The 27,927-nt window shown below is 38.1% G+C and overlaps 1 protein-coding gene across 2 annotated transcripts in view; it reads right to left on the bottom strand.

The window, feature by feature from the left end:
* Positions 1 to 27,927, bottom strand: part of Iswi (Imitation SWI) — a 304,965-nt gene that overhangs the window by 167,433 nt on the left and 109,605 nt on the right. For both annotated transcript variants that reach the window (XM_068225541.1, XM_068225540.1), the window contains exons 7-9: positions 4,213 to 4,500; positions 3,992 to 4,060; positions 3,756 to 3,865 (exon numbers count right to left, since the gene is read on the bottom strand). In XM_068225541.1, the coding sequence (XP_068081642.1) occupies positions 3,756 to 3,865; positions 3,992 to 4,060; positions 4,213 to 4,500 (467 nt within the window). The remainder of the gene's footprint in view (positions 1 to 3,755; positions 3,866 to 3,991; positions 4,061 to 4,212; positions 4,501 to 27,927) is intronic.

Below are 27,927 nucleotides of genomic sequence, written 5' to 3' on the forward strand. Positions count from 1 at the left end.
ATGGTTATTATTACTTGTAATGTATCATTATGAAGTGTTTACATCCATTTATTATTATTATTATTATTATTATTATTATTATTACTACGACATCATGTGTACATACGATACGATCGCATTGTTTGTGAGGTTATGTCATGAAACATGCACTGTATATAGACATTTATATCAGTTCAATTCATGTAAAAACCTGTATACAATTCATTTTTACCTGTATACATAATTTGTAATCCATAATTGTGAAACACAATGTAATTTCAAGAAAGGCACTAGACTGATTCTGTACATTATAATCTATGTATTAGGCACCCTAGAATTTTCAAGAAGGTATTTCTTGTAATGTATCCCTCTGGAAGCCTGGCTAGGACATACATAAGGAGACGATCTTGGCCGTGACCAGCAAGTTATTGGTCAGGGAGTTATTGTTTAGCAGGAGTTCCACTGATGAACACGTGTTGTGGTTAACTGACATGCCAATGTAGGCAGTCGGTAGTCAACTGTTTCAACTGTGTTTCAAGGTTGTAATCTCCATGTGCAGCGATGTTTTTTTTAATGGCAGCTTTGTGATGTGTTTTTTTTTTTTTTTTTTTTTTTGTGACAGCAGTGATTAAGGTTATGTGTGTGTTTAATTTGTAAATAGACGTGAATAAAAGTTGTGCCAACTGACAGCATCTCGTGTGCGTCTTTGAGGATACGTTATGGTGTTTCCCATAAAGTGGTCCTACTCATAGGTAATGCACACCCATTCTGAACACAGTGGAACCGACCGGTGTAATACATGATGCCCATTATCACAAACAATATCCAGATCCATAGTGTTTCTCACATTATGGTACTGCTCCTATGTAATGTAGACCCATGGTTTTTCTCGCAGTATGGTACTAGTCGCAAGTAACATCGACCCATGGTGTCCCGCACGTAATGGTACTAATCACAAGTATTCTCACAGTTCTAATTTCATCATCTTTACTCACCCCTTTTAGTCACTCTTACGACAGGCACAGGATACCATGGGTGTATTCTTCGTCTGCGTCCCCCACCCACAGGGGGCGATATGGTATCATCAACTCACATAGCTCCAATGTTCGACGTATTCAAATACTGGATGTTCAGGTGTTCCCATTTCCACAAGTATTGGCTAGAGCTTTGAATATCTTACATTTTCAAAGGCTTCCTTATTACACAAAGAATAAGAGCATTTCAACATTGAACTGAATTTCTATCAGTTGTTGAACATCTAGGATCTGTTCGCTTGATCCTTTACGAGGAACAAAGCCAGTCTGTTTGTGTGGTTTTTGAGGAAGTAGGAAAGTTTTCAGCATGTCATTGAGTTGCCTCGATCGTAGACAAGAAGAGAGAGACCCAACTTCGGCGGTATGGCCACATAACGCACAGAGAAGTTTCATCTATTGTACAGACAGCACTTTGCATCACACCATCCGGAAATAGGCCACGTGGTCAGCCCAAGAAACGCTGGCTTGATCGCCTTCAAGAAGATATGCGCTATGTTCATCTTGTTTCAAATGATGCCCTTAATAGAAACATGTGGAGATTAGCTTGCAAAACAGCGGACCCTGCCATTTTGGGACAAACGCTACAATTATGATGATGATGATGATGAGTATGGTAAGCATGCCTTTGCTATCAAGGTGAATGAGTGCTATTGTGCAACTAAATGTTAAGCTTTCCTTGCACAATGACACCACTGGTCAGGCCAGTGTCCAGTCATCCAAATCTTTTGAGAGATGTTGTGCAAGATGTCAATATCTAGATCACTCCTGTTCTTCAGGACCTTGGTAGTTATTCCATTACAGAGCCCAGTGCTTTTGAGGTCTGGTGCTTCTTCTTATGCTCTCTCCACTTGCTCTTGAACAACTGGTTCTAGGTTTACCAGTGTTGGGTGTCTTATTGTTTCCAGTTGTGGCACATCACACGGAACAGCCTACAGCAATATTCCCTCCGCACTCTGGCAATATCTTTCCCAAATGTGAAGATATTGCTGTAATCATCGTCAATAACCTAAGTCTTAGATTCAAACTCTCAGGTTAGGTACTTCACTTTCCTGTACAGTTCTGTGGAATGAATCTCATCTGCATCTCTTTCCAGTTCCACACACAGGTTGATAAGGTGTTTGTTTTTATATCTTCTGCCAGCATATTTTGTCATTCTCAACTCTTATTTGGCAAGTCGGATCGCCTGGATCTACATTTTTATGCCAAACCTTAAGTCTCTTCACAACGAGGTCAAAGGCTTTATCCGATATCCAATGGTGGTGCAACCCTGCAGCACAGGGAATGATAATTTTCTTTACAGTTTTCACTATCCAGTCCTTAGATTTATTCCAAATGACACTGGGCTCCGCTTCCATGTTCGGTATTCCATCCCTTCAAAGTGCTTCCTGAAAGATGTCTGGTTTACGTACAGCAATTCTTCTTGTCTCCAGTTGCCTTATGGATTGACTAAACTTTTATCTTGACTGAATCTGTCGGCACACGGAAATCAGAAACACATTCTGCACCCAAGTTTGGTTTTAATGTTGTGAAAGGAAGTTCTACACCTCTAATAAGCATGTAGTTAATTTGGTTTCTGTACCTACAATTAGGGGAGATCCATGTGAACAGACAGCACTTCATGAGAGTGTATTTGTTATCAGTTGTAAACTGGATAAGTCTGTAGCCTCCTCCATTGTGCGTCCCTAGATAATACGGTCCTACTACTTCCTGCAATTGAGAATCCATTGCATTGTTCCCAACCTATGCATTAAAATCACCCAAGATGAAAATGCCTTTTGGCTTAATAACTGCTGCGGTGACCTCCAGGGCTGAAGAGAAGTCCTTGATTTCTTGGTCATCTGCATCATTGTGGGAAAGATGACCTTGTAAAACTTTGTATTAAACGCAAGAGTCCATATTCTTTCATTAGTGGGTCTGTAGCATTCAACATATCAGGAGAATCTCTTGCTAATAATAAATGCGATTCCATTATGGCCTGTGGCAACAACATCAGAGATATAAATAATATGATCCACTGTTTCAAAGTGAACGCATCCTTCCCAATAGGTTTCTGAAATGCCCCTATATTATGTCTCTTCAGCTCTAGTCAGACGATGTGGCATTTCCCAATGAAGCAAGCCTCGCATTCTATGTTGTAATGGCTTTTTTTTACTGGAGGTGATCTACTTGCTTGATCAGAAGCATATTTACCATCCAAGGCTTCATCGTTCATCACTGTGTTACCGGTAACCATTTCACACCAGTCGGCCCAAACCCAAACTGGCGCAATTGCTAGTTGTTTTGCTCAGCAATTCAGTATCATTTGTTTGACTTCCCTGCATGATGTGCCTAAGACACTGACCTTTGCAGACCTTCAGGAACATTTCCCTGGACAAAGAGTGCCCAATTGCCTTTTCCGCCTTTCTTATCATACCGAAAATCCTTCTCTGCCGAGTCAACTGTCAAGGTCAAAAGATTCTGCAGCTGTTCCTGACCTGAACAACAGAGACTGTAAGGTGGATTCCAGCAGCATTTTATCCCACTGAGGGAACCCCCATCCCCCTAGAGAACTTATCTGCCTGAAACTATCAGCTCCCTTAGGGAGTAGAAATATTTCCTGCCCCCCAACAATCAGCAATGAGTGGCTGGCTGTATGATCTACTCCAATACCGTAGCAGAATGTCTAGCCATGTTATTCCCTTACCAGCATATATAAATAAAGAGCCAACCTTACAAATGCTGATATTTGGGACTTATACAAACCATTCTCGCTGCATTTTACTCAACCCAACATAAACTTTCATTTCCTTTTTGGGTTTGAGTCTCTTCTCCACTTCAGATTTAAGACGACGAAGGAGGAATGGGCGTAATACCTTAAAGAAAAACATATGTGCTATTAATGCATCAGTGTAACCCATGAACATACAAAAGTTAGTTTCACAATGCACAAAACACAACTACAACAAGCCAAAAAGCAAATATAGCAGTATAATACTCACTGCATGTAATCTCTCCACAAGAGCATTGTCACCTAAGAAGTTATTTGTGTTGAACCATGAATCGAAATCCTACAAAGAAAATTATGCAGAGTATGTCAAAGCATAATACACAAACAAATATGTAGCCTATTGTATAATTTATTAACACATGTCCTTTATAAAAAAAAGTATATATAATTTGCACGGAAATGTGACAGTTCATAAGAATTTCAGTAACTTACCTCTGATGATGTGAATACTTCAGGTAAGAGGAAATTAAGTAAAGACCAGAGTTCATGAAGATTGTTCTGTAATGGAGTGCCAGTCAGTAGCAAACGATTTGTAGTTTTGAAGTCTCTAACAATTTCAGAGAGCTTTGATTTCTCATTCTTTATTCGGTGAGCTTCATCAATTACCATATACCGCCAGTTGAATTTCTTGAAAACGCCCTTCTCTTTTATGACCATCTCATATGATGTTACACAAACATCCCACTCCCCAGGCATTAGTGTTTCACGGATAAAAGTATTCTGAAAAGATGAGGAAAAGATGCAATGAAGCACAACTTTAACACAAATACCAAGCATTATGCAAAGTATTAACAGTAATGTTTTACTTCAGGAAGCAAACAACTTACAACAGAAACTGCAAAATATTCTAATATTCACAAGCATGCCTCAACCTAATACCTAGATTTTTGGCAAAAAGGCTTGTTTTATTGGTTGAAATGTGCTATTTGTTTTACGTCATACCAACACAGATCTTATGGTGATGATGGAATAGGAAACAGCGAAGACTGGGAAGGAAGTGACCATGGGCTTAATTAGGGTACAGCCACGGCATTTGCCTGGTGTGAAAATGGGAAACCAGGGAAACCCATATTCAAGGCTGATGACAGCATGGTTCAAAACCTTTATCTCCCGAATGCAAGCTTACAGCTATGTGACCCAAACCGCATAGCCAATGTTAACCAGTGGAACATTTGTTAAGTGGGTGGTTTTTGGAGAAGTCAAGGTGCTGGAATTTTGTCCTGCAGGAATGCTTTATTGTGCCAGTAAATCTACTGACACGAGGCTGACGTATTTGAACCTCAAATACCACCTGACTGAGCCAGGATCGAAACTGCTAACTTGAGCTCAGAAAGACAGCACTCTATTGCCTGAGCTACTCAGCCTGGCTTGTCTTTCTCTGTAACTAGTCAAAAGGTTTGGTTTTTATGTATAATACAGCACTGGTAAGAAACTTGGTATAAGTGGAATCCGGGGAATCTGGGGGGAATAAAAACAATCATTCTCAAAAACTGTTATTGTAGTTTCAAATTACAAACTTGTAAAGGGTTTTACTTTAAGGCAAGTGCTGTTACAAAGTACAGGAACATTCAGATTCTAGAGAAGTGTAACAGGAGTGCCCACTTCTAGCTTGAGCTTATGCTCAGGATGTCCAGGAACTGAGAATGAATTAAGGAGCTCCAAAGGGTGGTGTCTTTATGATCTATTGTGTCCACAGAGATTGCCTGTATATCAAACCTGCTGAGAATGGTGGTGTCTATCTCCATGGCCTGATCATTCTGGAGGATGGAGGGAGAATGACATGTTCACACAGCCAACTCTCTGATCGACATAAAAATCTTGAATATCATTACAGAAAAGCGTTGCGAACTGAAATATCCCAGAGCGATTGTACACAATTTCCTTGGAAGAACCACTTCCTCACCAATCATCAGGATGGTGTCAGCAAACCCCAAGCAGTAGACATTACACTACCTAATCAGGCCCCTAGGACTATGACCCCAACCCCTGACAGAGTCAATGCTTGTAATGTTTCTTAAGGTACGATTCAAGGCTTCTACTGCCTTTGTGTGTGCCATCATACACTGTGCCTAGCCAGGATTCTCTTGCTATGGTAACCGAGTACACCACACAGTCAGAAGCTCAACACCAAGTCTCAGTACACAACTTGATTCCCTAAAGAGGCCAGCGGCTTCAGACAGATGAGCTTCCTTAAGTGGGGTGATAAACCCTCAGTGGAGGAAATGCAACTAGAACTCAACATGATGGATGGAACAGCAGCACCCATCATTACTGGCATGAGGCTGCAGATGAACGACATCAGAGGCAAAGCACATTTACCAGACAACAGCAAGCACAGACAGGATGTTTTAAATGGTAGGCATACTGCTACCTGGCAGTAGGTATAAAATGCTTGACATCAGCGTTGGTGTGTGGCTGTAACATTTCTACTCCAACAAGGACCATGCAATGATGGGTTACCAAGAAAGATACAAAAAGGCACAGAAGCAACGTGCAAAGAGATACCTCTACCAACATAGAAAGTACGCAAGTGGGCCGGTGGAATCCATGACAGTGGATATAGAAGCTAGAAGAAAATTTTAAAATGTGATTTACCCGATTGTCAGTGGATCTTTGTTTACTGGTTCAAAAAATGCCCCTTGGCTTAGAATCGGTGTCATTAATTTTTTAATTTTTTTTTGCTACTGGCTTTACGTCACACCGACACAGATAGGTCTTATGGTGGCGACGATGGGACAGGAAAGGCCTAGGAGTTGGAAGGAAGCGGCCGTGGCCTTCATTAAGGTGAAAATGGTGGTGTAAAAATGGGAAACCAAGGAAAACCATTTTCAGGGCTGCCGACAGTGGAATTTGAACCCACTATCTCCCACGTGCAAGCTCACAGATTCTGAAAAATAATGCCAGAAGCTGCCTTAAGTACGATTTCACAACAGCTCGCCCGTTTAAACTAATGATGTCAAGTCTGTGTTAGCGTTGGTTGCACTGAAAGAATAGTCGAAGGCATGGTCGACTGGAACTGGCCAATCAGAGCCAAGTAATTCAATGACACATTTTTGTATTCATATCAGCTGCTTGTGGCGAATTAATACTGTTGTACATAGTGATAAAGTAGAAATTCAGTGGGATATTAGCTCTACTGATAAATAAATAGTTTACATTTGTGTAAAGTGTTGTGTCGTATAATTTTACCCATTGCTGTCTACAATTTCTTGGAGAGCACTTTTATTTCTTATTATTCTCTAACATGCTTTACCATAACAAGTACCGTGGGCCTAATACGTGTTTTCTGATGTCCGTAGTGTCTTACGGAACACAAGGGAATGCTGAAATATTAAAATCCTAGCCTTTTAGCAATATTACTTTCCTCAGAAAATCAACATTCATGTGAATTTCATGTAAACAAATTCTAAGCATGCTTGAGATTTATCTCCTGTTAAAATCCATCGCCCTCGGCCGGGATCAATCTTGCAAACCTTGGAACCAGCAGACAGACCAGTGAGGATGTATTTTTTGGAGTTTTATTACTTGATTCTAGACTCCTTTAGAACATAACCTAGTCCGCAGTATGTAGTACTGTATGCATAATACTCTTCTTCCTATAGCATTATTATTTCTATGCTGGAAATAGTTAGGTTGAAACATTTTTAACTATAATTTACTAGCGAATGTACCCGTGCTTCGCTACGGTATTCTACATTGTATTCGAATATCGAAGTAAATAGTGTGCATGCAGTCAATAAGATTGTTTTAAAATTGCATGTCTCTTAGCGTTATCCGAGGAAGAGCATGGGGAGGTCCCCGTACGTTGTTTCCAATGTAAAGTGTTTGTTATGGATTTGTGATATACCGGCAGGCTCACTGGCCTACTGCCATTCACAATCGAGTTGGGAAGTTTACATTATAATTTCAGGCCCCATTGCCTACTATGCGGACAGAATTGATTTGGAGAGTTTTCGTTAAAATGGCAGCCCCCCTTTCCTACTTCCAGACAGATTACAGTTTTTATTATAATGGCAGGCAATTATCCTACTATCACTCGAAATTGAGTTGTGCAGTTATCATTATAATGCCAGGCCCATTTTCCTACTTTCAGCCAGCTTACTGCCAGTCACACCAAGTTGGTGAGTTTCCATCAAAATAGCAGGCCACTATGCCTAATGCCAGTCACATTTTAGATGAGGACATTTCTTTATAATGGCGGGCACCCTTGCCTACTGCCAAACACAATCGGGTAGGGGAGTTTTAAACAAAACTGCATGCTCACTTGCCTTCTGCAAGTCAAATCGAGAAGTGAACTATTCATTACAATTGTAGACCTTCCTTACTAATGACAGTTACACAGGAGTTGGAGAAGGAACCCTTTCATACTGCCAGTCAAAGTCGGTGTGGGGAGTACTGATTACAATAGCAGACCCACCCTTTCTCGATCGCTAAAAATCGACATCAGTGAATATATATAGATCGACATACGAAAGTATATGCGTGTTTACAATATTGAAGACCTTCATTTACAGATTAACTGCTGCTAAACGTACGTCATATCGACAAAGGATTATACCATAAGACACGCCGGATTTAGTGGCCTAAATGGCTGGTCCTATGATATGTAATCTATTCTTGGGTCAGATTGAGTTAGAAACGTGGAACAGGGTAACGTTCTTGTAAGATTATCTCACATTACATTAATTTTCGAATAATTATGTGACGGCTACATACATAGCATTTGGCTCATGTATGGCTACTGGGTGGGCCAATTTTCGTGAAGAGTTTGATGATTCTGTATTTCATAGAAGTAATCGAAGGTATGAATTATGCATGTGAAAATTCCAAATTGACTTAACATCCATTAATAGAGAAAAATCAAACGTAAAAGTGATACAGATACGGCAAAAAGTCATAAGACCAAGGTTGTAGATCATTCCAAATTGAACGGAGATTGTGCAATCTGTTATGTGATAGGAATTTCCGAAGGTCTGCACCATCATAAAAATTGCCTGCATATTTCGATATTCTTCGGGGATAAAAAGTGAAAAATTTAATGATCTTGGATGTTTTCCGTTCGTTACAGTCTAAAACGTATAATTTTGTCAAATTTCAATTATATTCTTTTTCTTCTGGCAGATTATGCCGCAATCTGGATTTTCGGCGAGGCGGGTAAAAATTAGGACTTTCAGGAAACTAAACCAAAAATTATGCAGATGGTCATTATTACCCCTTAAACGGAAAGCTGTACGAAAATTTCGCCAAAATAGTCAGTGTAGAGGCACACAGTCGTTACGATTTGATTTATGTAGATAAGGAATCTGCTCCATGTAAAACACCTTTTTGGCTATGTCCGCTGGACTTAACCTGCAAAACTGACCATTCATGATATCTCCCTTATTAATCCTCCTGACGAAAAAATGCACATGAAAAAAGGTTTAGAGGTGGAATTCCATCACGTTTGGTCGATTTCCAGTCAGGTTGGTCTTGTTCTGTATATATTGTGGAAGAGTAAAATCACCATTTCGGTTCCCTATAAACCGCCAGTCCATTCCGGAACATGAAATGTTATTTACGTTTAAAACCTACCTTTGGACAGGTGGATGCTAAATATGAATTTTGGTTCGAATATCTTCAGTAGTTTTCAAGTTGTAAGGAATACGCTTTACACGCACCCGCTCGTGAGTTAAGTCCGATGGGACTTGTACAAAAAAACGGTCCGTTAATGATATCTCCCTTATTAATCCTCGTATCGAAATGATGCACATGAGAAAAAAGGTTTAGAAATTAATTTCTACCGAGGCAGATAGATTTAAATTAACGTTGGTTGTGTATATTTTGTGGAAGTGCAAAATCACTGTTTCGGTTTCGTATAAACCCCCAGTCAGTTCAGGGATTTAGAAACAATATTTGCCCTAAAACCTATCAAGGACAGGTGTATTCTAAATATGAGTATTGGTGGAAATACATCCAGTAGTTTGTAGCACTCGCGTACATACGGCGTAATTAAGGAAGAAATAATACAGTTAAGAAAGTTGAAAGTAATAGAAAATGGATTATAATTGAGGGCAGCCGGAAAACGACAAATATGTAAATGCCAAGTTAATGTATTGGAAAATCAAATGCCCCTCAATAAATTATGCTAGTGTGAGTTATGGATATAATAAAGCGGTAACAGAGGAGAAATTTAGGTCCATTGATTCCTAGGTAAACAAATCATAAGAAGATGACTAATGGTGTTATTACTTAATCTATTCGAAGGCGGTTGTAACATCCAACGATATTCCGCCAATATCCCGCAGATAGGCCGATTGACGCCTCTCTTGCCTTCTACCTAAGGAACAACCACGAATTTAAAAGCATGATGAGGAAAATGGCAATACGTTACTTCCCTGCTGACATGCAGTCAGAGACGTTGCCATGGTAACCTGTAGGTTCGTTGTCGGTCTGTCGGTCACTCAATGCAGAGCATGGTACCAGCAGAAAATTGTAAATTTCTCCGTCATGTAAAGAGTAAGGTAAATTATGAACATAACGAAAGTTGTTTATAATTACGAGACGTTTCACGTACGGTAAACGAAGTTTACAGAAAATCAATAGTATAAGAGAAAATGGAGGAAAACCATTCTGGTTTTCTTATAAACCCCCGTCTATTCAAAGATTTTAAAATGATATGCATATTGAAACCTTCCCCGGGATGAGTATACTCTAAATATGAAGTTTAGTTGAGATCTATCGAGCCGTTTCGACGTGATGGTGGAAAAACCATTCTGCTTTTCGTATAAACCCCCGTCTATTCAAAGATTTTAAAATGATATGCATATCGAAACCGTCCCCGGGATGAGTATACTCTAAATATGAAATTTGGTTGAGATGTATCCAGCCGTTTCGACGTGATGGTGGAAAAACCATTCTGGTTTTCCTATAAACCCTCCGTGTATTCAAAGTTTCTAAAATGATATGCATATCGAAACCTTCCCCGGGAGGAGTATACTCTAAATATGAAGTTTGGTTGTGATCTATCCAGCCGTTTCGACGTGATGGTGGAAAAAACCATTCTGGTTTTCCTATAAACCCCCCGTGTATTCAAAGATTTTAAAATGATGTGCATATCGAAACCGTCCCCGGGAGGAGTATACTCTAAATATGAAGTTTAGTTGAGATCTATCGAGCCGTTTCGACGTGATGGTGGAAAAAACATTCGGGTTTTCCTATAAACCCCCGTCTATTCGAAGATTTTAAAGTGATATGCATATCTAAACCTTCCCCGAAATGAGTATATTCTAAATATGAAATCTGGTTGAGATCTATCCAGCCGTTTCGACGTGATGGTGGAAAAACCATTCCGGTTTTCCTAGAAACCCCCCGTGTATTCAAAGATTTTAAAATGATATGCATATCGAAACCTTCCCCGGGAGGAGTATACTCTAAATATGAAGTTTGGTTGAGATCTATCCAGCCGTTTCGACGTGATGGTGGAAAAACCATTCTGGTTTCCCTATAAACCCCGGTGTATTCAAAGATTCCAGAATGATATGCATATCGAAGCCTTCCCCGGGAGGAGTATACTCTAAATATGAAGTTTGGTTGAGATCTATCCAGCCGTTTCGACGTGATGGTGGAAGAACCATTCTGGTTTTCCTATAAACCCCCCGTGTATTCAAAGATTTTAAAATGATATGCATATCGAAACCTTCCTCGGGAGGAGTATACTCTAAATATATAGTTTGGTTGAGATCTATCCAGCCGTTTCGACGTGATGGTGGAAAAAACCATTCTGGTTTTCCTACAAACCGCCCGTGTATTCAAAGATTTTAAAATGATATGCATATCGAAACCTTCCCCGGGGTGAGTATACCCTAAATATGAAAATTGGTTGAGATCTATCCAGCCGTTTCGACGTGATGGTGGAAAAACCATTCTGGTTTTCCTAGAAACCCCCCGTGTATTCAAAGATTTTAAAATGATATGCATATCTAAACCTTCCCCGGGAGGAGTATACTCTAAATATGAAGTTTGGTTGAGATCTATCCAGCCGTTTCGACGTGATGGTGGAAAAACCATTCTGGTTTTCCTATAAACCCCCCGTGTATTCAAATATTTTAAAATGATATGCATATCGAAACCTTCCCCGGGAGGAGTATACTCTAAATATGAAGTTTGGTTGAGATCTATCCAGCCGTTTCGACGTGATGGTGGAACAGACAAACAGACAAACAGATACAATTTTATTTATATAGATAGATAGATAGAAGATAGAAGATGACGGATAAGCATGAGCACATTGAAAAGTGCAGACTTCAACTTCGAGATTCATATCTCCTAAACGGTTTATGATATTAAGAAACGGTTTGCGCCATCAGACGCCTCATTTATCGCTCTACATGTTTGTTTCTAAACCATATCCTCGTATCTCCCGTATTAAGGGGGTAAATTGAGTTCAAATTTTGAATAGGGTGAAATTTGGGTGCATTTTTAACATTTTACATTACGTTTTGCCTACTTATGTATAAGCTAGAATCATGAAATTTGGTACACATATGTCCCTTAATCGTGCCAATGTGCACACCTAACGCGATGATCCTATCATTCATATAAGTGTGTCAAACAATGAAATATACTTGTAAAAATCACCAAATTTACGAACAATCCAGAAATACGGCCAAATTTAACGTATAAGGGAGAGAGATACGACAAAATGTCACAGGACCAAAGTTGTAGATCACTCCGAATTGAAGGGACATTGCGCCATCCGTTTTGTGATACGACTTACCGTTTAGCCAAAAAATAGCTCAAAAGGAATGTCTGCACAATCATTAAAATTGCCTTCATATTTCGATATCTTTGGGGGTAAAAAGTGAAAAATTTGAACATCTTGGAATTTTCCCGTCGGTTAGGGACCGAAAGCTATAATTTCACCAAATTTCAATTGTCTACCTCGTCTGGCAGGTTGTGCCGCCATCTTGATTTGGGGGGATAGGGGATAAAAATGAGGAAATTCCCGAAAATTTTTAAGCCCACGAAACCTATAGATTATCGTTTTGGATATACTATACGACTGTGTTCTTATGCTGAGCCCAAAATTTGAGCCCCCCCAGCGTGCCCCCTTCAGGGAATTTTGAGAATTTCCGATTTTTCTAGGGATCCTGGGGTCATCAGTTTCCCTCGTACCAAGTTTCAAATTTCTGAGATTTCTGGAAGTGCCTCATTAATTCACGTCTTTTTTCATTTTTAAATATTTATATATACATCGCTCCAGCCCGACTTGCTTTTATATATATAGATGACGGATAAGCATGAGCACATTGAAAAGTGCAGACTTCCACTTCGAGATTCATATCTCCTAAACGGTTTATGATATTAAGAAACGGTTTGCGCCATCAGACGCCTCATTTATCGCTCTACATGTTTGTTTCTAAACCATATCCTCGTATCTCCCATATTAAGGGGCTAAATTGAGTTCACATTTTGAATAGGGTGAAATTTGGGTGCATTTTTAACATTTTACATTACGTTTTGCCTACTTATGTATAAGCTAGAATCATGAAATTTGGTACACATATGTCCCTTAATCGTGCCAATGTGCACACCTAACGCGATGATCCTATCATTCATATAAGTGTGTCAAACAATGAAATATACTTGTAAAAATCACCAAATTTACGAACAATCCAGAAATACGGCCAAATTTAACGTATAAGGGAGAGAGATACGACAAAATGTCACAGGACCAAAGTTGTAGATCACTCCGAATTGAAGCGACATTGTGCCATCCATTTTGTGATACGACGTACCGTTTAGCCAAAAAATAGCTCAAAAGGAATGTCTGCACAGTCATTAAAATTGCCTTCATATTTCGATATCTTTGGGGGTAAAAAGTGAAAGATTTGAACATCTTGGAATTTTCCCGTCGGTTAGAGACCAAAAGCTATAATTTCACCAAATTTCAATTGTCTACCTCGTCTGGCAGGTTGTGCCGCCATCTTGATTTGGGGGGATAGGGGATAAAAATGAGGAAATTCCCGAAAATTTTTAAGCCCACGAAACCTATAGGTTATCGTTTTGGATATACTATACGACTGTGTTCTTATGCTGAGCCCAAAATTTTAGCCCCCCCAGCGTGCCCCCTTCAGGGAATTTTGAGAATTTCCGATTTTTCTAGGGATCCTGGGGTCATCAGTTTCCCTCGTACCAAGTTTCAAATTTCTGAGATTTCTGGAAGTGCCTCATTAATTCACGTCTTTTTTCATTTTTAAATATTTATATATACATCGCTCCAGCCCGACTTGCTTTTATATATATAGATTTTATTACTAATTTACTAGGCAAGCATTAAACACTTTATTATCTTTCTGATTCCATAATTTTTTATTGAAGTACAGTATACATGATAGTATGAAGGGGGCACCGTACTGAGTGGCTCAGATGGGCGAGGCGCTGGCCTTCGATCCTGACCGAGTCCGGTAGTATTTGAAGGTGCTCAAATACATCAGCCTCATGTCGGAAGATTTACTGGCACGTAAAACAACCCATGCGGGACAAAATCCTGGCACCTCGGCGTCTCCGAAAATGGTCAAAAATAGTTAGTGGGATGTAGAAACAGTATTATTATTATTATTATTATTAGGAATGGGGAGGGTAAACCCCGGTGTCGACATGGTATTATTTAAATCTCATTCTTATTCTTACTCATTTTCTGGTTTTTCTTGAATGTAGAGTACCTCCATTTTTAGTTCATCATGACTTCAAACTACTGTACCATTACGTTACAGTCGAGGCAATTGTACGCACACAAAAGTAGCAGAAAAAATGGCGCGTGACAGCATCATGCAGCACAAACACACATGAAGTATCACCGAGGTGCAAACCAATCTCAGAAGGCGGAGAGTCATAAAAAGACCATCGAAAAGGAGTTTCAAGACGGAACAACTATTGTTTTAAAAAATAATTGAAATCAATTAATTCTTAATACCTTAAGAAAGAAGATCGCTTTTTAAAAAAATCCACTTGGAACCAAGAAGAGGTTGTTATTCAGCGAACAGGAAGAGAACTGCGAAGTAAAAACAAATATTTACGAAGGATTCGATCATACCTAGCTAAAGACTAAGTCAAGTCGTGGAGAATCGACTACCTTTCAATTTTAAAATACTGGAGAAAAGGAATATACGGGCCGTTGCAAGCAAGTGAGAAAGGGCAAATTCTTGTACTATAAGTGACTGATTGTAGTCAAGAATATCTGAAATAATAACTAGAAGCAGCAGTCAACCTGAAGAAAAAGATATATATAAGCCGCATTTGAATACATATAAAGACACATTTTCGATATATAAGAGAAAACATTAGCATTTATTCATATCTTAAGGCTTAAGATGAAGGAATCAGTTATTTATTCTGCCCATATAATATCATTTTCTTCTTTCATGGACACCTACAATATGATGAGAGCTGTCTAAACTGATGGGAGGAAGATTGCCCAAGCCACCATAACATTAAGAATTATCGTCCTACAGAGAGTATATGTCTCCCAAATAAACAGTAGATTGAGGAATTAAATTATTGACACAGCGGTATATGAAATGAGATTATTCATCATTAACGCTAGGACACATAAATGATTGGCACAATTTCTCAGTTAATATTGATAGATTATTTTATGAAAACCACTGACTGACCATATATATGATTTCCACTGTCGTGAACGAGTTGATATAGCTATGTCTAGTCAATATTTCTAATTATAATGATATTTTAGTGTGTGGTAACAGTTTATAGCCACAATAAGGAAACTTGTTGAATATCTTGCATCTCGGAAGTTACATACGAAGCCCCAAATATGAAGAATCCTCCATATCCCAATAAAAATAAAGGAAATGACCTTGTAAAAAATAACCCCATGACCAATTATCAATTTTATTAAGCAGTTTGGAATATTGAATGTTATTATTCATGTTATCGACATGGTTAAACTTGAGCTTTTCGTTGCTTGGACTGCATCATAAGTTAGGAAGGCAAATGATGGATTTAATTAATTCAATGAAGCATTTATTGGCAAATAGTGTATGTATGAATACAGAAGACCCCATTTCAGCTATGTTAACAGCATGAATTACTGTGCATAAGATGATTAATTATCAAATATCCATTTTCTTTTCTCTACAAGAAGTATTTCAATTTTATTTTAGCGTGCTAATAAATTAGTGTAAGGATTATTTCTGAGTCTTTATTTTGAAATATAGGTAAAGATATGTAGCTGTAAGGTAATATAACCATTAATGGCAGGAATTATTCATGATATATGATGAATGATGAAGTCCACCGGCAGACTTTGGGGGTTGAATAACATTTTAGTGGACATGCCTTTACTCTTCAACGAAACCTGCGATATTATTATATTTTAAGGACAAGGTTAATATCTTACCCTGAGGAGCTAACGGAAACTTATACGAATGCCTACTTGGATAAGGGGTAAGGTGTACTACCAAGTAGTGAATATTCAAGATAAACTTCAATATTATAACCAACTGGTCTGCTTATTCAATACAATATGTAATTTATTATATTTAGTACATGTTTTGTCCCCTAAGGGACATCAGCTATAACAATCAGAATACAAAATAGATATTAAAATTGGAAAGAGACATTAAAATATTGATGTATGGTGGTTGTTTTACACACGTATCTCAGTAGAAACGAGTCCTCCTCCGCACATCGGGTCCAATTATAAGGAATAAAATAATATCCATTACTACAAAGAACTTTGCCACTACAGCCCCGAGTTGACTTTAAATTCTGAAGCATTTAATAAATATACTAAGGAATGCATATCAAAGATCTAAAATACCTTTCATCAAGAGATATAAATCAAGTGTGGTATTCACAACAATTGATCATTGAAGATTTTATAAAGCACAACTGTTATTTCCCAAGAATATTATTAAGAGTATTAAGGACAACTCAACTGTTTTTATCGATCATATGACTTAAAATTTTAACAAAATTTCTAAGATCTTATCTTAAATATCGTAACCATACATCGATATTTTAATGTGTCTTTCCAATTTTAATAACATCTATTTTGTATTCTGATATATTAATGTTAATTTATTATAGCTGATGATGTCCCTTAGGGGACAAAACATGTACTAAATGCAATGAATTATGTATTGTATTGAATAGGCAGACCACTTGGTTACGGTATAATATTTATCTCGAATATTCACTACTTGATTATAGTCACTATAGTATTGCTTGAAATGAAGCTGTTAAAGCTTGTTACATGTACTTCAAACTACTATATTTAATTACAAGCTGACATTGAATGTAAGTCAACCCCAGGAAATCAGAAACCAAACTTTAAAAAACACTTGCTATTAATTTCGTTCACACAATATACTATAAATTGGTCGAGCACCAGTTGCTGTAATAAGCAACAAAATTCAGAGAGCATGCCTCTTAATTATTCTCAAGGCATGAGGTGATGAACCAAAACATCTGGCAATATACAGGACTATGGATCAGGACAAAAGTAGTTAGTGGGACATAGAAACAGTATTATTATTAGGAATGGGGAGGGTAAAACCCAGTGTCGACATAGCCTACTGCTATCCGAATAGCACCTAGGGCTCTACTCAGGGCTTAGCGTCGCCATCCGATGGACGAATCACCATCAACAGCATCAATGCCCCCACTCCATACAAACACAGCAGAGAGGATCAGGATTGAATACAGGCTTTTGGCACGCAATCTAGCCATTAGAAATTGTATACGACCACCTCTCCTCCCGAGCCAGCCAACATTCTGATGGTAAAAATCTTTTCGACCACCTGGATTCAAACTGTCCAATTACAATTTTGGACGATGCTGACCTAACGCTTTACGACCACAGCCATCAGACACCAAACGGAGAGCGGGCGACCACTTATATAAGAATATTTTTATGCTTCACATTACAGTATTTTTATATAATAAGGAGACTGTAATTTAAGGTCTGTGGTCCCCGTTGTTAATGAGAAAAAAGCCTGCTGCATAATATCTTATAGCAATCAATCATTGCTTCTAGCGATATATTATTTCGTGCAGTTGACGTTTTAAATTAATCCTTATTTGATACAAGACAATCTTGTTGTTCGCTTATAAATTACAAATCCATAAAAAAACTCCCTTACATCCGATTTTCCACGTTTGTAAACATTTGTTGGAATGCGGCTTCTTAACCTCAGTTGCACATCAGAATTATTTCCTATTTATTCATAGACTTCAATATATTCTTCTATTTTTCTAACGCTAATACTACGTTCTAATTTTAGTAAGTTTTCTATTTAAGTACTGCAGTACTGGTAGTCAAAACTAACCATTCTACTAGGTAAATCACAGATACGTTAATAAAATGTCAAGAAGGCTGAATATAAACAGCAGCTTAAACCTACAATGTAGAAGATTTAACTTTGAACCAAGTATAAACTTGGTACAAAGTTTAAACCAATGTGGTGAAAATTAATGTTAGTTTAAACTCAGACTTTAACCACCAGATTAACCCTTTCCCGCCCACATTTTCACTCCGCTTATCCCCAGGTTTCAACCTATTATTTAGGAAAAACTGGACCATTGCCTAGGCAACGTCAAGACAGATAATCACTCTTCTTTTATTTAATAAGCCTCGTAGATTTTACTGAGTGTTCATAAATGCCTTATAAACACTTCAGTCATTAAAAACATACAAAACTATTGCACAGATCGCAGACGAATGCAGATAACCTAGTTTAAACTCATTTGGTGAAAACAGCCCTGAGAGTTACGAACCATGCAAATCTAGAAGGGAGTGACAGAACCAAGTAGTTTTTTAGCATTATCCGATGCAACTTACTCTGATATAGCTGTAAACTTGGTTTGTGAAATCAGCATAAATAGGTTGTCTCTACATTTAAATCACAATCCCTGGCTAAGAACATTCAATCTTCTTTTACCCCTATCATCCTTTCCACGCTGTTCACGATGCCTTTGTAACTTGTCCCCCCACCCATGAAATCAGGCTCGGATATGGGAGTTATCAAATATTATGCTGTCCTTTACAGAACCTGACTAGAACTACTCCCTGATTTGGAGGTTCCCGAATCATTAATAACTTTAACATTAATAGAAAAAGCCATCCTTTCCTATTGCTGCATATTTCAGATCTATTACCTTCAGGTAATTGGAATCTTGCTAGTATACTCTCCATTGCACCTAAAACAGCAAAATGGCATATTTTATAGAAGTCATGGACACTGTTGACCTTCTTATTGAATGAAATAGTAAGTAGCTTAATCGTGTCTTGGATGTCATCACTGCAGAAACCCTGCAAACAATTCTACCAACAGAAGCTTTTGAAATTCTGACATTGTCTCAAAACATTACATGAAACATCGTCGGTCATGTGTTTCAAAAATGTTTGATCTTAAATGGTCTTTACAAAGACATACATACATACATACATACATACATACATACATACATACATACATACATCATCATAGACTGTTATGCCTTTCAGCGTTCAGTCTGCAAGCCTCTGAGAATTTACTAAACGTCGCCACAATCCTCAATTTGCAACTAGTGTTGTGGCCTAATTTAGTTCTATACCTCTTATCTTTAAATCGTTAGAAACTGAGTCTAACCATCATCGTCTTGGTCTCCCTCTATTTCTCTTACCCTCCATAGCAGAGTCCATTATTCTCCTAGGTAACCTATCCTCCTCCATTCGCCTCACGAGCCCACCACCGAAGCCGGTTTATGCGTACAGCTTCATCCAATGCCAAAGAAATAAGTGACTAATCTGAATCATATGAATCTGAACAATTAAATGGGAGAAAATATATTCCTTAGGCTTTGTGTGCTTCATTATTTTTCTTTTTTAAATTAAGGTTTGTGATTTCCTGGGGTCGACTTACAATCAATGCCACCTTATAATCAAATATGGTAGTTTGAAGTCATGACGAACTAAAAATGGAGGTACTGTGCATTCAAGAAAAACAAGAAATAGAATAAGAATAAGAATGAGGTTCAAATAATACCATGTTGTGACTACTCCTACCACTACTCTTACTATTAATTTCCTTCACACAATATACTATTAATTGGTTGAGCACCAGTTGCTGTAATAAGCAACAAAATTCAGAGATCATGCCTCTTACCTCAAGTATTCTCAAGACTTGAGGTGATAAACTCATACATCTGGCAATATACAGGACTATGGATCAGAACAATCGTAGATTATGGTTGCATTTCCACAACTGAGGATTGTACTTGGAAACAGAATCACTTATTATTGAAAGAAAACTGAATTCATGACTGTAGTTTATATCACAATGAACATGCATTGCCGTACTTTAATTTAACACTATAAAAAATATCCTGTGAGATTTGTTGTTACATAAAAGGATCTAAATTTTAAAAAGCTATAGGCATTCAGTGTGAACTGTGAGATTGTCTCTGATTAAATTCTTCATGTTATTTATGCAAATATGCCTGACACTGTAATTACCTCATGTCTGCACACACCGCTGTTGAACTTTAAATTCCTAGAAAAACCTTTGGGTTGTAGTCTGAAGCCGTCTTCGGTTATCTCATCTTGCGTAACCTGGAGTTGACCTATTTTCCCTGGCCGAGTGTAGTGAACCTTGATGCGGTTACGTCCAATCACTACTTATTGTTAGAAATTGGAAAACTTTACTGAAGAACCTGTAATATTCAGGCATGCTATCTACTCTAGTTTCACACATCCTGACAGCTAATGTAGAGACTGTTCAAATAAATACAACAGTTCTATGCGATGCAAGATGTATCTACATATGATTTAATTTAAGTTCGCGAATTACATACTAAAATTCAATAAAGAATTCGAAGTACAATGACAACTGTTAACTGCTTATATCGGATTAATTTGATATACAGGGTTATTCACCTTAAGATGTTACACGGAAATAACTTCTAAACCATGAAAGATATCGGCATTCTGTTGTTCATATTCGTAAATGGTACCCAGGGTCTTGTAAAATAACGTGCTACTTATTCTCATGAGGTGATTAATAACAGATATTGATACTAACTCCATATTCTTAAATGGAACAACAGGAATGCATACAGCTGGCCTAAAAGTTCAACTGCATATAAGATCAAACATCTAAGTATTTTCAAGATCGGACAGTTACTTTTTGAGATATCAATAAGAATGCATTTGGGCTTTTGCGTGCCGCGTCAGACAGCGTACGATCGGCCAAGGATACATTGACACGCAAGCACAAAATGTGAAGTACCATATCATACCCTGGGTGTGTAACGTAATTGTATGACTGGCGAACACACAATGGGGAAAGGAGATTATTCGGACATTATTCATTTTCTTTTCTAGAAGGAGCTCTTCCGGTGTCCTGCACTATGTTTACATTCATACTGTACTGTACACTCAAACCAGTGACAATTATAGCTTTCGTTATGTTCCTTTGAAGACAAAAGTAATTATTTTATTCCTTTTAAAAACATCGCACCTCCCTGTCTTGTCATGACTTCACCTGTCATATACACTTTTCAAACCCATCACATGTGTATGATATGCTTACATTCCTGGTATCCACTCTGTGGCTGGAATCACACCCAAGAACCTGCTTGCACGTCAATATGTCCTTGCCCAACTTCACGCTGTCTGATGCAGCATGCAAAACAGCGCATTCTGTTCTTATTGATCTCAAAAAGTAAATGTCCGATTTTGAAAATACTTATATATTTTAGCTTGTATGCAGTTGAACTTTTAGACCAGTAACATGAATTTGTGCCATTCTATTTAAAAATAGAAGTTAGTATCAATATCTTGGTTATTAATCACCCCATGAGAATACGCAGCACATTATTTTATAAGCTCCTGGGTATCATTTACGATTATGAAAACAGAATACCGATTTCTCTAATGGTTTAGAAGTTATTTCCGTGTAACATCTTAGGTGAATAACCCTGTATACTGCCTATACAGCTACAGACCACGGCACCAAGTCTCCGGTAAATGTACAGAAATAAAACTGCATAAAGACGCTCTACCTCGCAATCAGGTGCTGCTGCTTCTCCGTGAGATCTTGTACAAATTACCACACGTCTCAGACCAGTACTAACCACCACGCCTCGTAGACCAGACCAGACCTCAGACCTAACAGACCAAACAACTATCCTTACATTGACTTATATAAACTCGTGATGACCACTCGGATCCCTTCTACCTGAGCATCCTTTCCACATCGACACACAGTAACTAGCAAATACGGACACACTATCGAAACCACGTGGCCACGCACTTTACAAAATCAGTCATGTGTCTAAATAGCTTCACCACGCGTACAAAAGTTTACCACCTAAATGTGTCAACGGTAAATTTTCTTGCCTAATGCAACCTCGGTTAAACATAGCCTTGGTTGCACAGTGTCATACCAGCTCATCTCAAAATCAAATCAAAATCTCTTTATTTGCAAATGAGGTGTCTACCTCGGTGGCAAATGGTACACTAAAATACATTATTGTCAAGCACTAAATATTAAATTAACAAGAAGAAAATTTTCCTATAATACAATACAACTTACGCTAACAATTTTTTCTATTAAACACACAGCTCATTCATAATAAATTTATATTGTTTACAAAATTCTACTTATAATATCTCCTGTACTACTTACAAATATAGTCAACTGATATACAGTATGTGGAATTATTTCAAATGATACTATACAACTGGTATAAGATTAAACTTTACATTGCATTTATTTACTTTTTTTTTAACCCATTCTGGAACCTAAGTAGCATAACGACCTGCTGCGTCTTAACCAGAGCCCCTTTTGCCACCAATTTTCAGAGTTCCTGAAGGGCCTTCACAGCTACTGTAGCAGTCCCAGGGCCCTCGAAGTCCCCACTGTACTTCACCCCTACAGGCAGTCCCCTACTTTGGCTCTCCAACTCCTTAGACCAGGGGATGGAATTAATTTAATCACACACATTTTTTTTATTTACAATAACCTGCACTGGTCAAATGCCCTCTAACACTTCATTTATTTTTTCTGTTGCTGTTTATTCTCTTTTTGAATATCTGTACAGATTTTGGAAAAGGATCAAACACTACCCCTAGCAAACTGTTCCACTCCTTCACACCCTTCCCAATGAATGAAAATTTACCCCAATCGCTTCTGCTAAAATTCCTTCTAATTTTATATTTGAGGTCTGTCCTGCCGATATAATTATTTTCCAACTGAAGCCTCTCACGGATATCTCCCCATGCTTCTTCTCCTGTATAGGCTCTATATAATCCTATTAGTTTTCTCCCTTCTCTTACTTAATGTTTCCCACCCAAGTTCCTTTAACATTTCTGATACACTACTCTTTCTCCTGAAATCCCCTGTTACAAATCTTGCTGCTTTCCTCGGCACACTATCTATTTCTTTTATTAGGTATTCTTGGTGAGGATCCCAAACAATGTTTGCATATTCCAATAATGGACGAACCGTACGTAAGTAACTTTTCTCTTTTAATTCTTTATTGCATCCTTTAAGTAGCCTCATTATGACATGTAACGATCTGTATGCTTTCCCAACAATGTCATCAACATGACCCTTCCAGTGCAAATTACTTTCAAATCTCACACCTAAGTATTTGCACTTGCCATCTTTTGGGATAACTACCTCATCCAAAGTATATTCAAATTCAGTTTTAAAGCTCCTGTTTGTAAAAGTTGTAACAGTTGATTTGCCTCCATTAACCTTCATATTATTTTCTTCAACCCATTGTTGGATACTTTCAAGGTCCCTTTGTAATTCTGAACAATCCTCAATGTTATTTATTTCCCTATAAACAATTATGTCATCAGCATACAATCTTATTTTTGATGTTATATTGTTCCCTAAATCATTTGTGTATATTAAGAAAAGTAACGGACCGATTATACTACCCTGTGCAATTCCCTTCCAAACTTTCTCTTCCTGCGATACGTTATTTCCTACTTTGACTTTCTGAACACTTGAATTTAGAAATGTTTTTATCCAACGTGTAACCCTTACGTCCAATCCTATTCCCTCCAATTTCTTTAATAATATTCCATGTTCCACTCTATCAAAGGCTTTGGAAAGATCTATGGCTATGCAATCTGACCTCCTGAATCCAATTGATCTGATATGTCCTGCTGAAATCCCACCAGTTGTGCCTCACAAGAAAATTTCTAAATCCATACTGGCTCCTCATGAACCAATTTTTATCAGCACATACCCCTCTGATATACTTTGATATTAAACTCTCAAGTATTTTACAAACTATACTGGTCAGGCTGATTGGTCTGTAGTTCTCTGGTTTCCTTTTATCACCCTTTCCTTTAAAAATTGGTATTATTATAGATTCCTTCCATTCCTTTGGTATTACACTATTATTTATGACATAGTCAAAGAGAAATTTTAAGTAAGGCACTATGTACCACCCCATTGTCTTTAATACCTCCCCAGTAATTTGATCACTTCCTGCTGCTTTTCCTTGCTGAAGCAGTTGGATTTCTCTGAAAATATCTTCATTTGTGAATGAGAACCTTCTTGTTTTCCCTCTGTGTCTCTCCCTCTCTATCTTCTGTTACGGTTTCCAACTGACAATCATCTACTGAATCTCTGAATTCCCAACTAAATAGGTTTGCTTTTTCAGTATCTGTTAAATAGTGTTCACCCCCTTCTCCCACCATTGTAGAAATTTGGATTCCTTTTCCTTTTTGATTCCTGAATACAGCTTTTTCCATTTCTCTTTGTGATCATTACCCTCTTGAAGTATGCCATTCATATAATTCTCTTTTGCTTCCTTTTTCACTCTATTCAGTTCCCTCATTAGTTGTTTTCTAGTTTCTCTACTCTCCCTACCCTCGTTGATTTTCCTGTTTACTATTCTACATTTTCTTTTTAATTTCTTATTTCCCTTGTATAATAAACAGGGTCTGAGGTCATTTTACCCTTCTTAACAGGTACAAATCTCTTCTCTCCTTCCCAAATGATTCCTTTAAATTTAGCCCAACGTGTATACACATTACTCCCTTCATTTATCCAACAACTGAATTGTGATTTAAGGTAAGTCCCAAATTCATCAACTTTAGTTTTCCTGTACAATTTCTTGTCTTGTGTAACCCTCTTATTAAGCCTTTTTGGTACGAGCCCTGCATCCATTATTACAGCCTTATGATCTCCTATTCCTTCAATTACCTGTGTTTTATTAACAATTTCCCATGCTTTAACCAAGAATACATCTAGTAGGTTATTGAGACAAGTCGGTTCTTGTACTACTTGTGTAAATCCTCCCTCCCAAATTAACTTATTTGCCAGTTTCTGTTCATGGGTTTCACTTGCAGCTCCATTCCATTCAACTTCAGGCAAATTTAGATCTCCCCCAATTATTACCATATCATTATTATTGTTTTTATGAGTATAATCTATTATTTTCTCAAATATTTCCATGTCTTTCCTCTCTTCCAGGCCTGTATGTTCCTATAATTCCCACCTCCTTCATATTATCACAAACTCATTTTATCCCTAATATTTCATCCCTTTCATCGGTAAACCATTCATGTGAACAATACGTTTCCTTCACCAGAATAAACACCCCCCCCCACCCTTTTGTATCTCCTCGGTCTCTACGATAGACTGTGTACCCTTCTGGAAATACTTCTCTATTACTCACCCCTTCTCTCAACCACGATTCCACTCCTATCACCACATCTGTCTCATATGATTCCATCAATGTACCGAATTTTAATTGTTTATTTACTACACTTGGACAGTTTACCAAGAGCAGTCTCAGACCCCCCCTCCTCCCTATAACTTGACTGTTGCAATTGGGTAGGTTGAAATTCCTTACTTTCCTGGGTTTCATTTTCTAGTTGACTGAACCAGCTTAAAGTACAGCTCTACTAGTTTTCCTGGTCAGTATTATAACTCAAGGGAGTTGCCTGTTTTACAGTACATATCTTAAGAGTAATAAAATCTAGAACAATATTTGCTATCTTTCGTTTACCTGAATTGTTTAGATGGAGGCCATGTTTTGTATAACAGTACCTCTCAAAACTGCTGCATTCAATAACTTGAGTATTCCGAAAATGTTTACAAATTTTAACAATATCTGTATTGACCTTGTCCACTTCCATGTTCACACACGAGTCTCTAATCAAATCATGCCTGTGGGGCATGTTCACTACAAAGACGTTAGTGTGGGTCAGCTTCCCTAGTGCATGTTTAAGTTGTGATCTTACATTCTTGGCGTCGTCGTGAGCTACGTCGTTCGTCCCACTGATGATAAGCACTGCATCGCCGCTCCCGAAGTTCCTTGTTGCTTCTTCTACGTTTTCCAGGACACTGCTGATAGTAGCTCCTGGATATATTTCACCGGTTGCTGCTATATTCTCGTCGTTTATCACTCCCGCAATTCCCCTTCCTTGGCTATCACCAAACACAGCTACCTTTGCTGATTTAGGCCTAACTGGGTCTTGAATCTGAAATCTAGGCCTAAATTTTAACGTCGGCACAGCAACGGCAGGAGATCGCGATGATTTGGTATCGCGCGCGATCACTTTCTTCCAGAATGAAATTATTTACGGCAGAAAACCTATTTCTGATGTTTATTTCCGGAAATTCAGTTTTAGATTTCTTCTTAGCCGGCCATCCATGAACTACTTGACACCACGTGCTCGAGTTTGTTACTGGTACCGGTATATCACTCGAAGAATGGTCAGTCCCAAATTGTAGAGATCGCAGTCTTTCTTTTAATTCTTGATTTTCAACTTTAAGAGTCTCATTGTCCTTTTGTAGAATGTTTATAATTTCGAATGCACTTTTATATTCCTCATCGATTGTTTTCGGTGCTTCATCGTCAACGCCGTCACCAACTACATTCCGAACACACTGCTCGCAAATCCAGTCAACATTTTCATTAGTTTTTACGTCTCTAGGGCAATTTCCGCACTTATAATGCCGCCATCGATCACATGAATCACACAAGATTCAATTTTTCACTAATCTTCGACATTTTCCGCACTTTTCGTCACATTTTTCGGTTAATTTACTCGGAGGATAAAACACTATGTCGTCATTACCGGGTGCCATTTTGAAAAAGTCTACAGTTATAAGTTAAAGTATGACTTTTTCAAATCAACAAATCTCACTTATTTATAATACAGAATAATCACAAACAAAATTTCCTTATCCAATGATTAAATGACATAATATGCATGATACCTATTTATATTACAGCCTAAATGATGAAAATCAGAATATACAATCTACCGAATTGGGTCAATTAATGATAATAATAAATGCTGAATGAAATCTGTAACCCTGTTGTACGGTTACAATGTAACAAGAAAAGTCATCATCCAGTTATTAATCCTAAGGTTCACCGGGCGAGTTGGACGTGCGCGTAGAGGCGCAGTGGCTGTGAGCTTGCATCCGGGAGATAGTAGGTTCGAATCCCACTATCGGCAGCCCTGAAGATGGTTTTCCGTGGTTTCCCATTTTCACACCAGGCAAATGCTGGGGCTGTACCTTAATTAAGGCCACGGCCGCTTCCTTCCAACTCCTAGGCTTTTCCTATCCCATCGTCGCCATAAGACCTATCTGTGTCGGTGCGACGTAAAGCCCCTAGCAAAAAGAAAAAAAAATCCTAAGGTTGGTTTGCAGCAGCAGGAACAAAGGTCCTCCTCCATGCATTTTTATCTTAAACAAATAGTTTCATGTCTTATATTTCATGCAGCTAACATCTCTTTGAATTTGGATATAAGATGAGCCTGGTCTACCTTTTTTTCCCTTTGTGTCGTCCCTCCATGCCTCAGTTAGGCTGCACCTTTAGCAGATAATGTTTTTTTCACAGAATCCATTCTTCCTGGATTTGCATCAGACTTTTCATTTGTCATCTTTTCTGTCCAGCTAATTTTGAGCATTCACCTGTAGCACCAAAGCTTGAAAGCTTCAAGCCTGCACTTTTTATATTTTCCCCCTGTCCAAGTCTAGCATCCATACAAAGCTATGCTCCTGAAGTATGTTTTAAGGAACCTTTTTCCTGACCTCAGCACTCAAGCTGTTGGATGACAGGAGACCTTCTTGTAAAAGAATGTCTTTTTGGACAGCAAAATTCGACTATTTGCAT

Source organism: Anabrus simplex, chromosome 1 (genome assembly GCF_040414725.1).
Source record: "Anabrus simplex isolate iqAnaSimp1 chromosome 1, ASM4041472v1, whole genome shotgun sequence".
Taxonomy (NCBI): domain Eukaryota; kingdom Metazoa; phylum Arthropoda; class Insecta; order Orthoptera; family Tettigoniidae; genus Anabrus; species Anabrus simplex.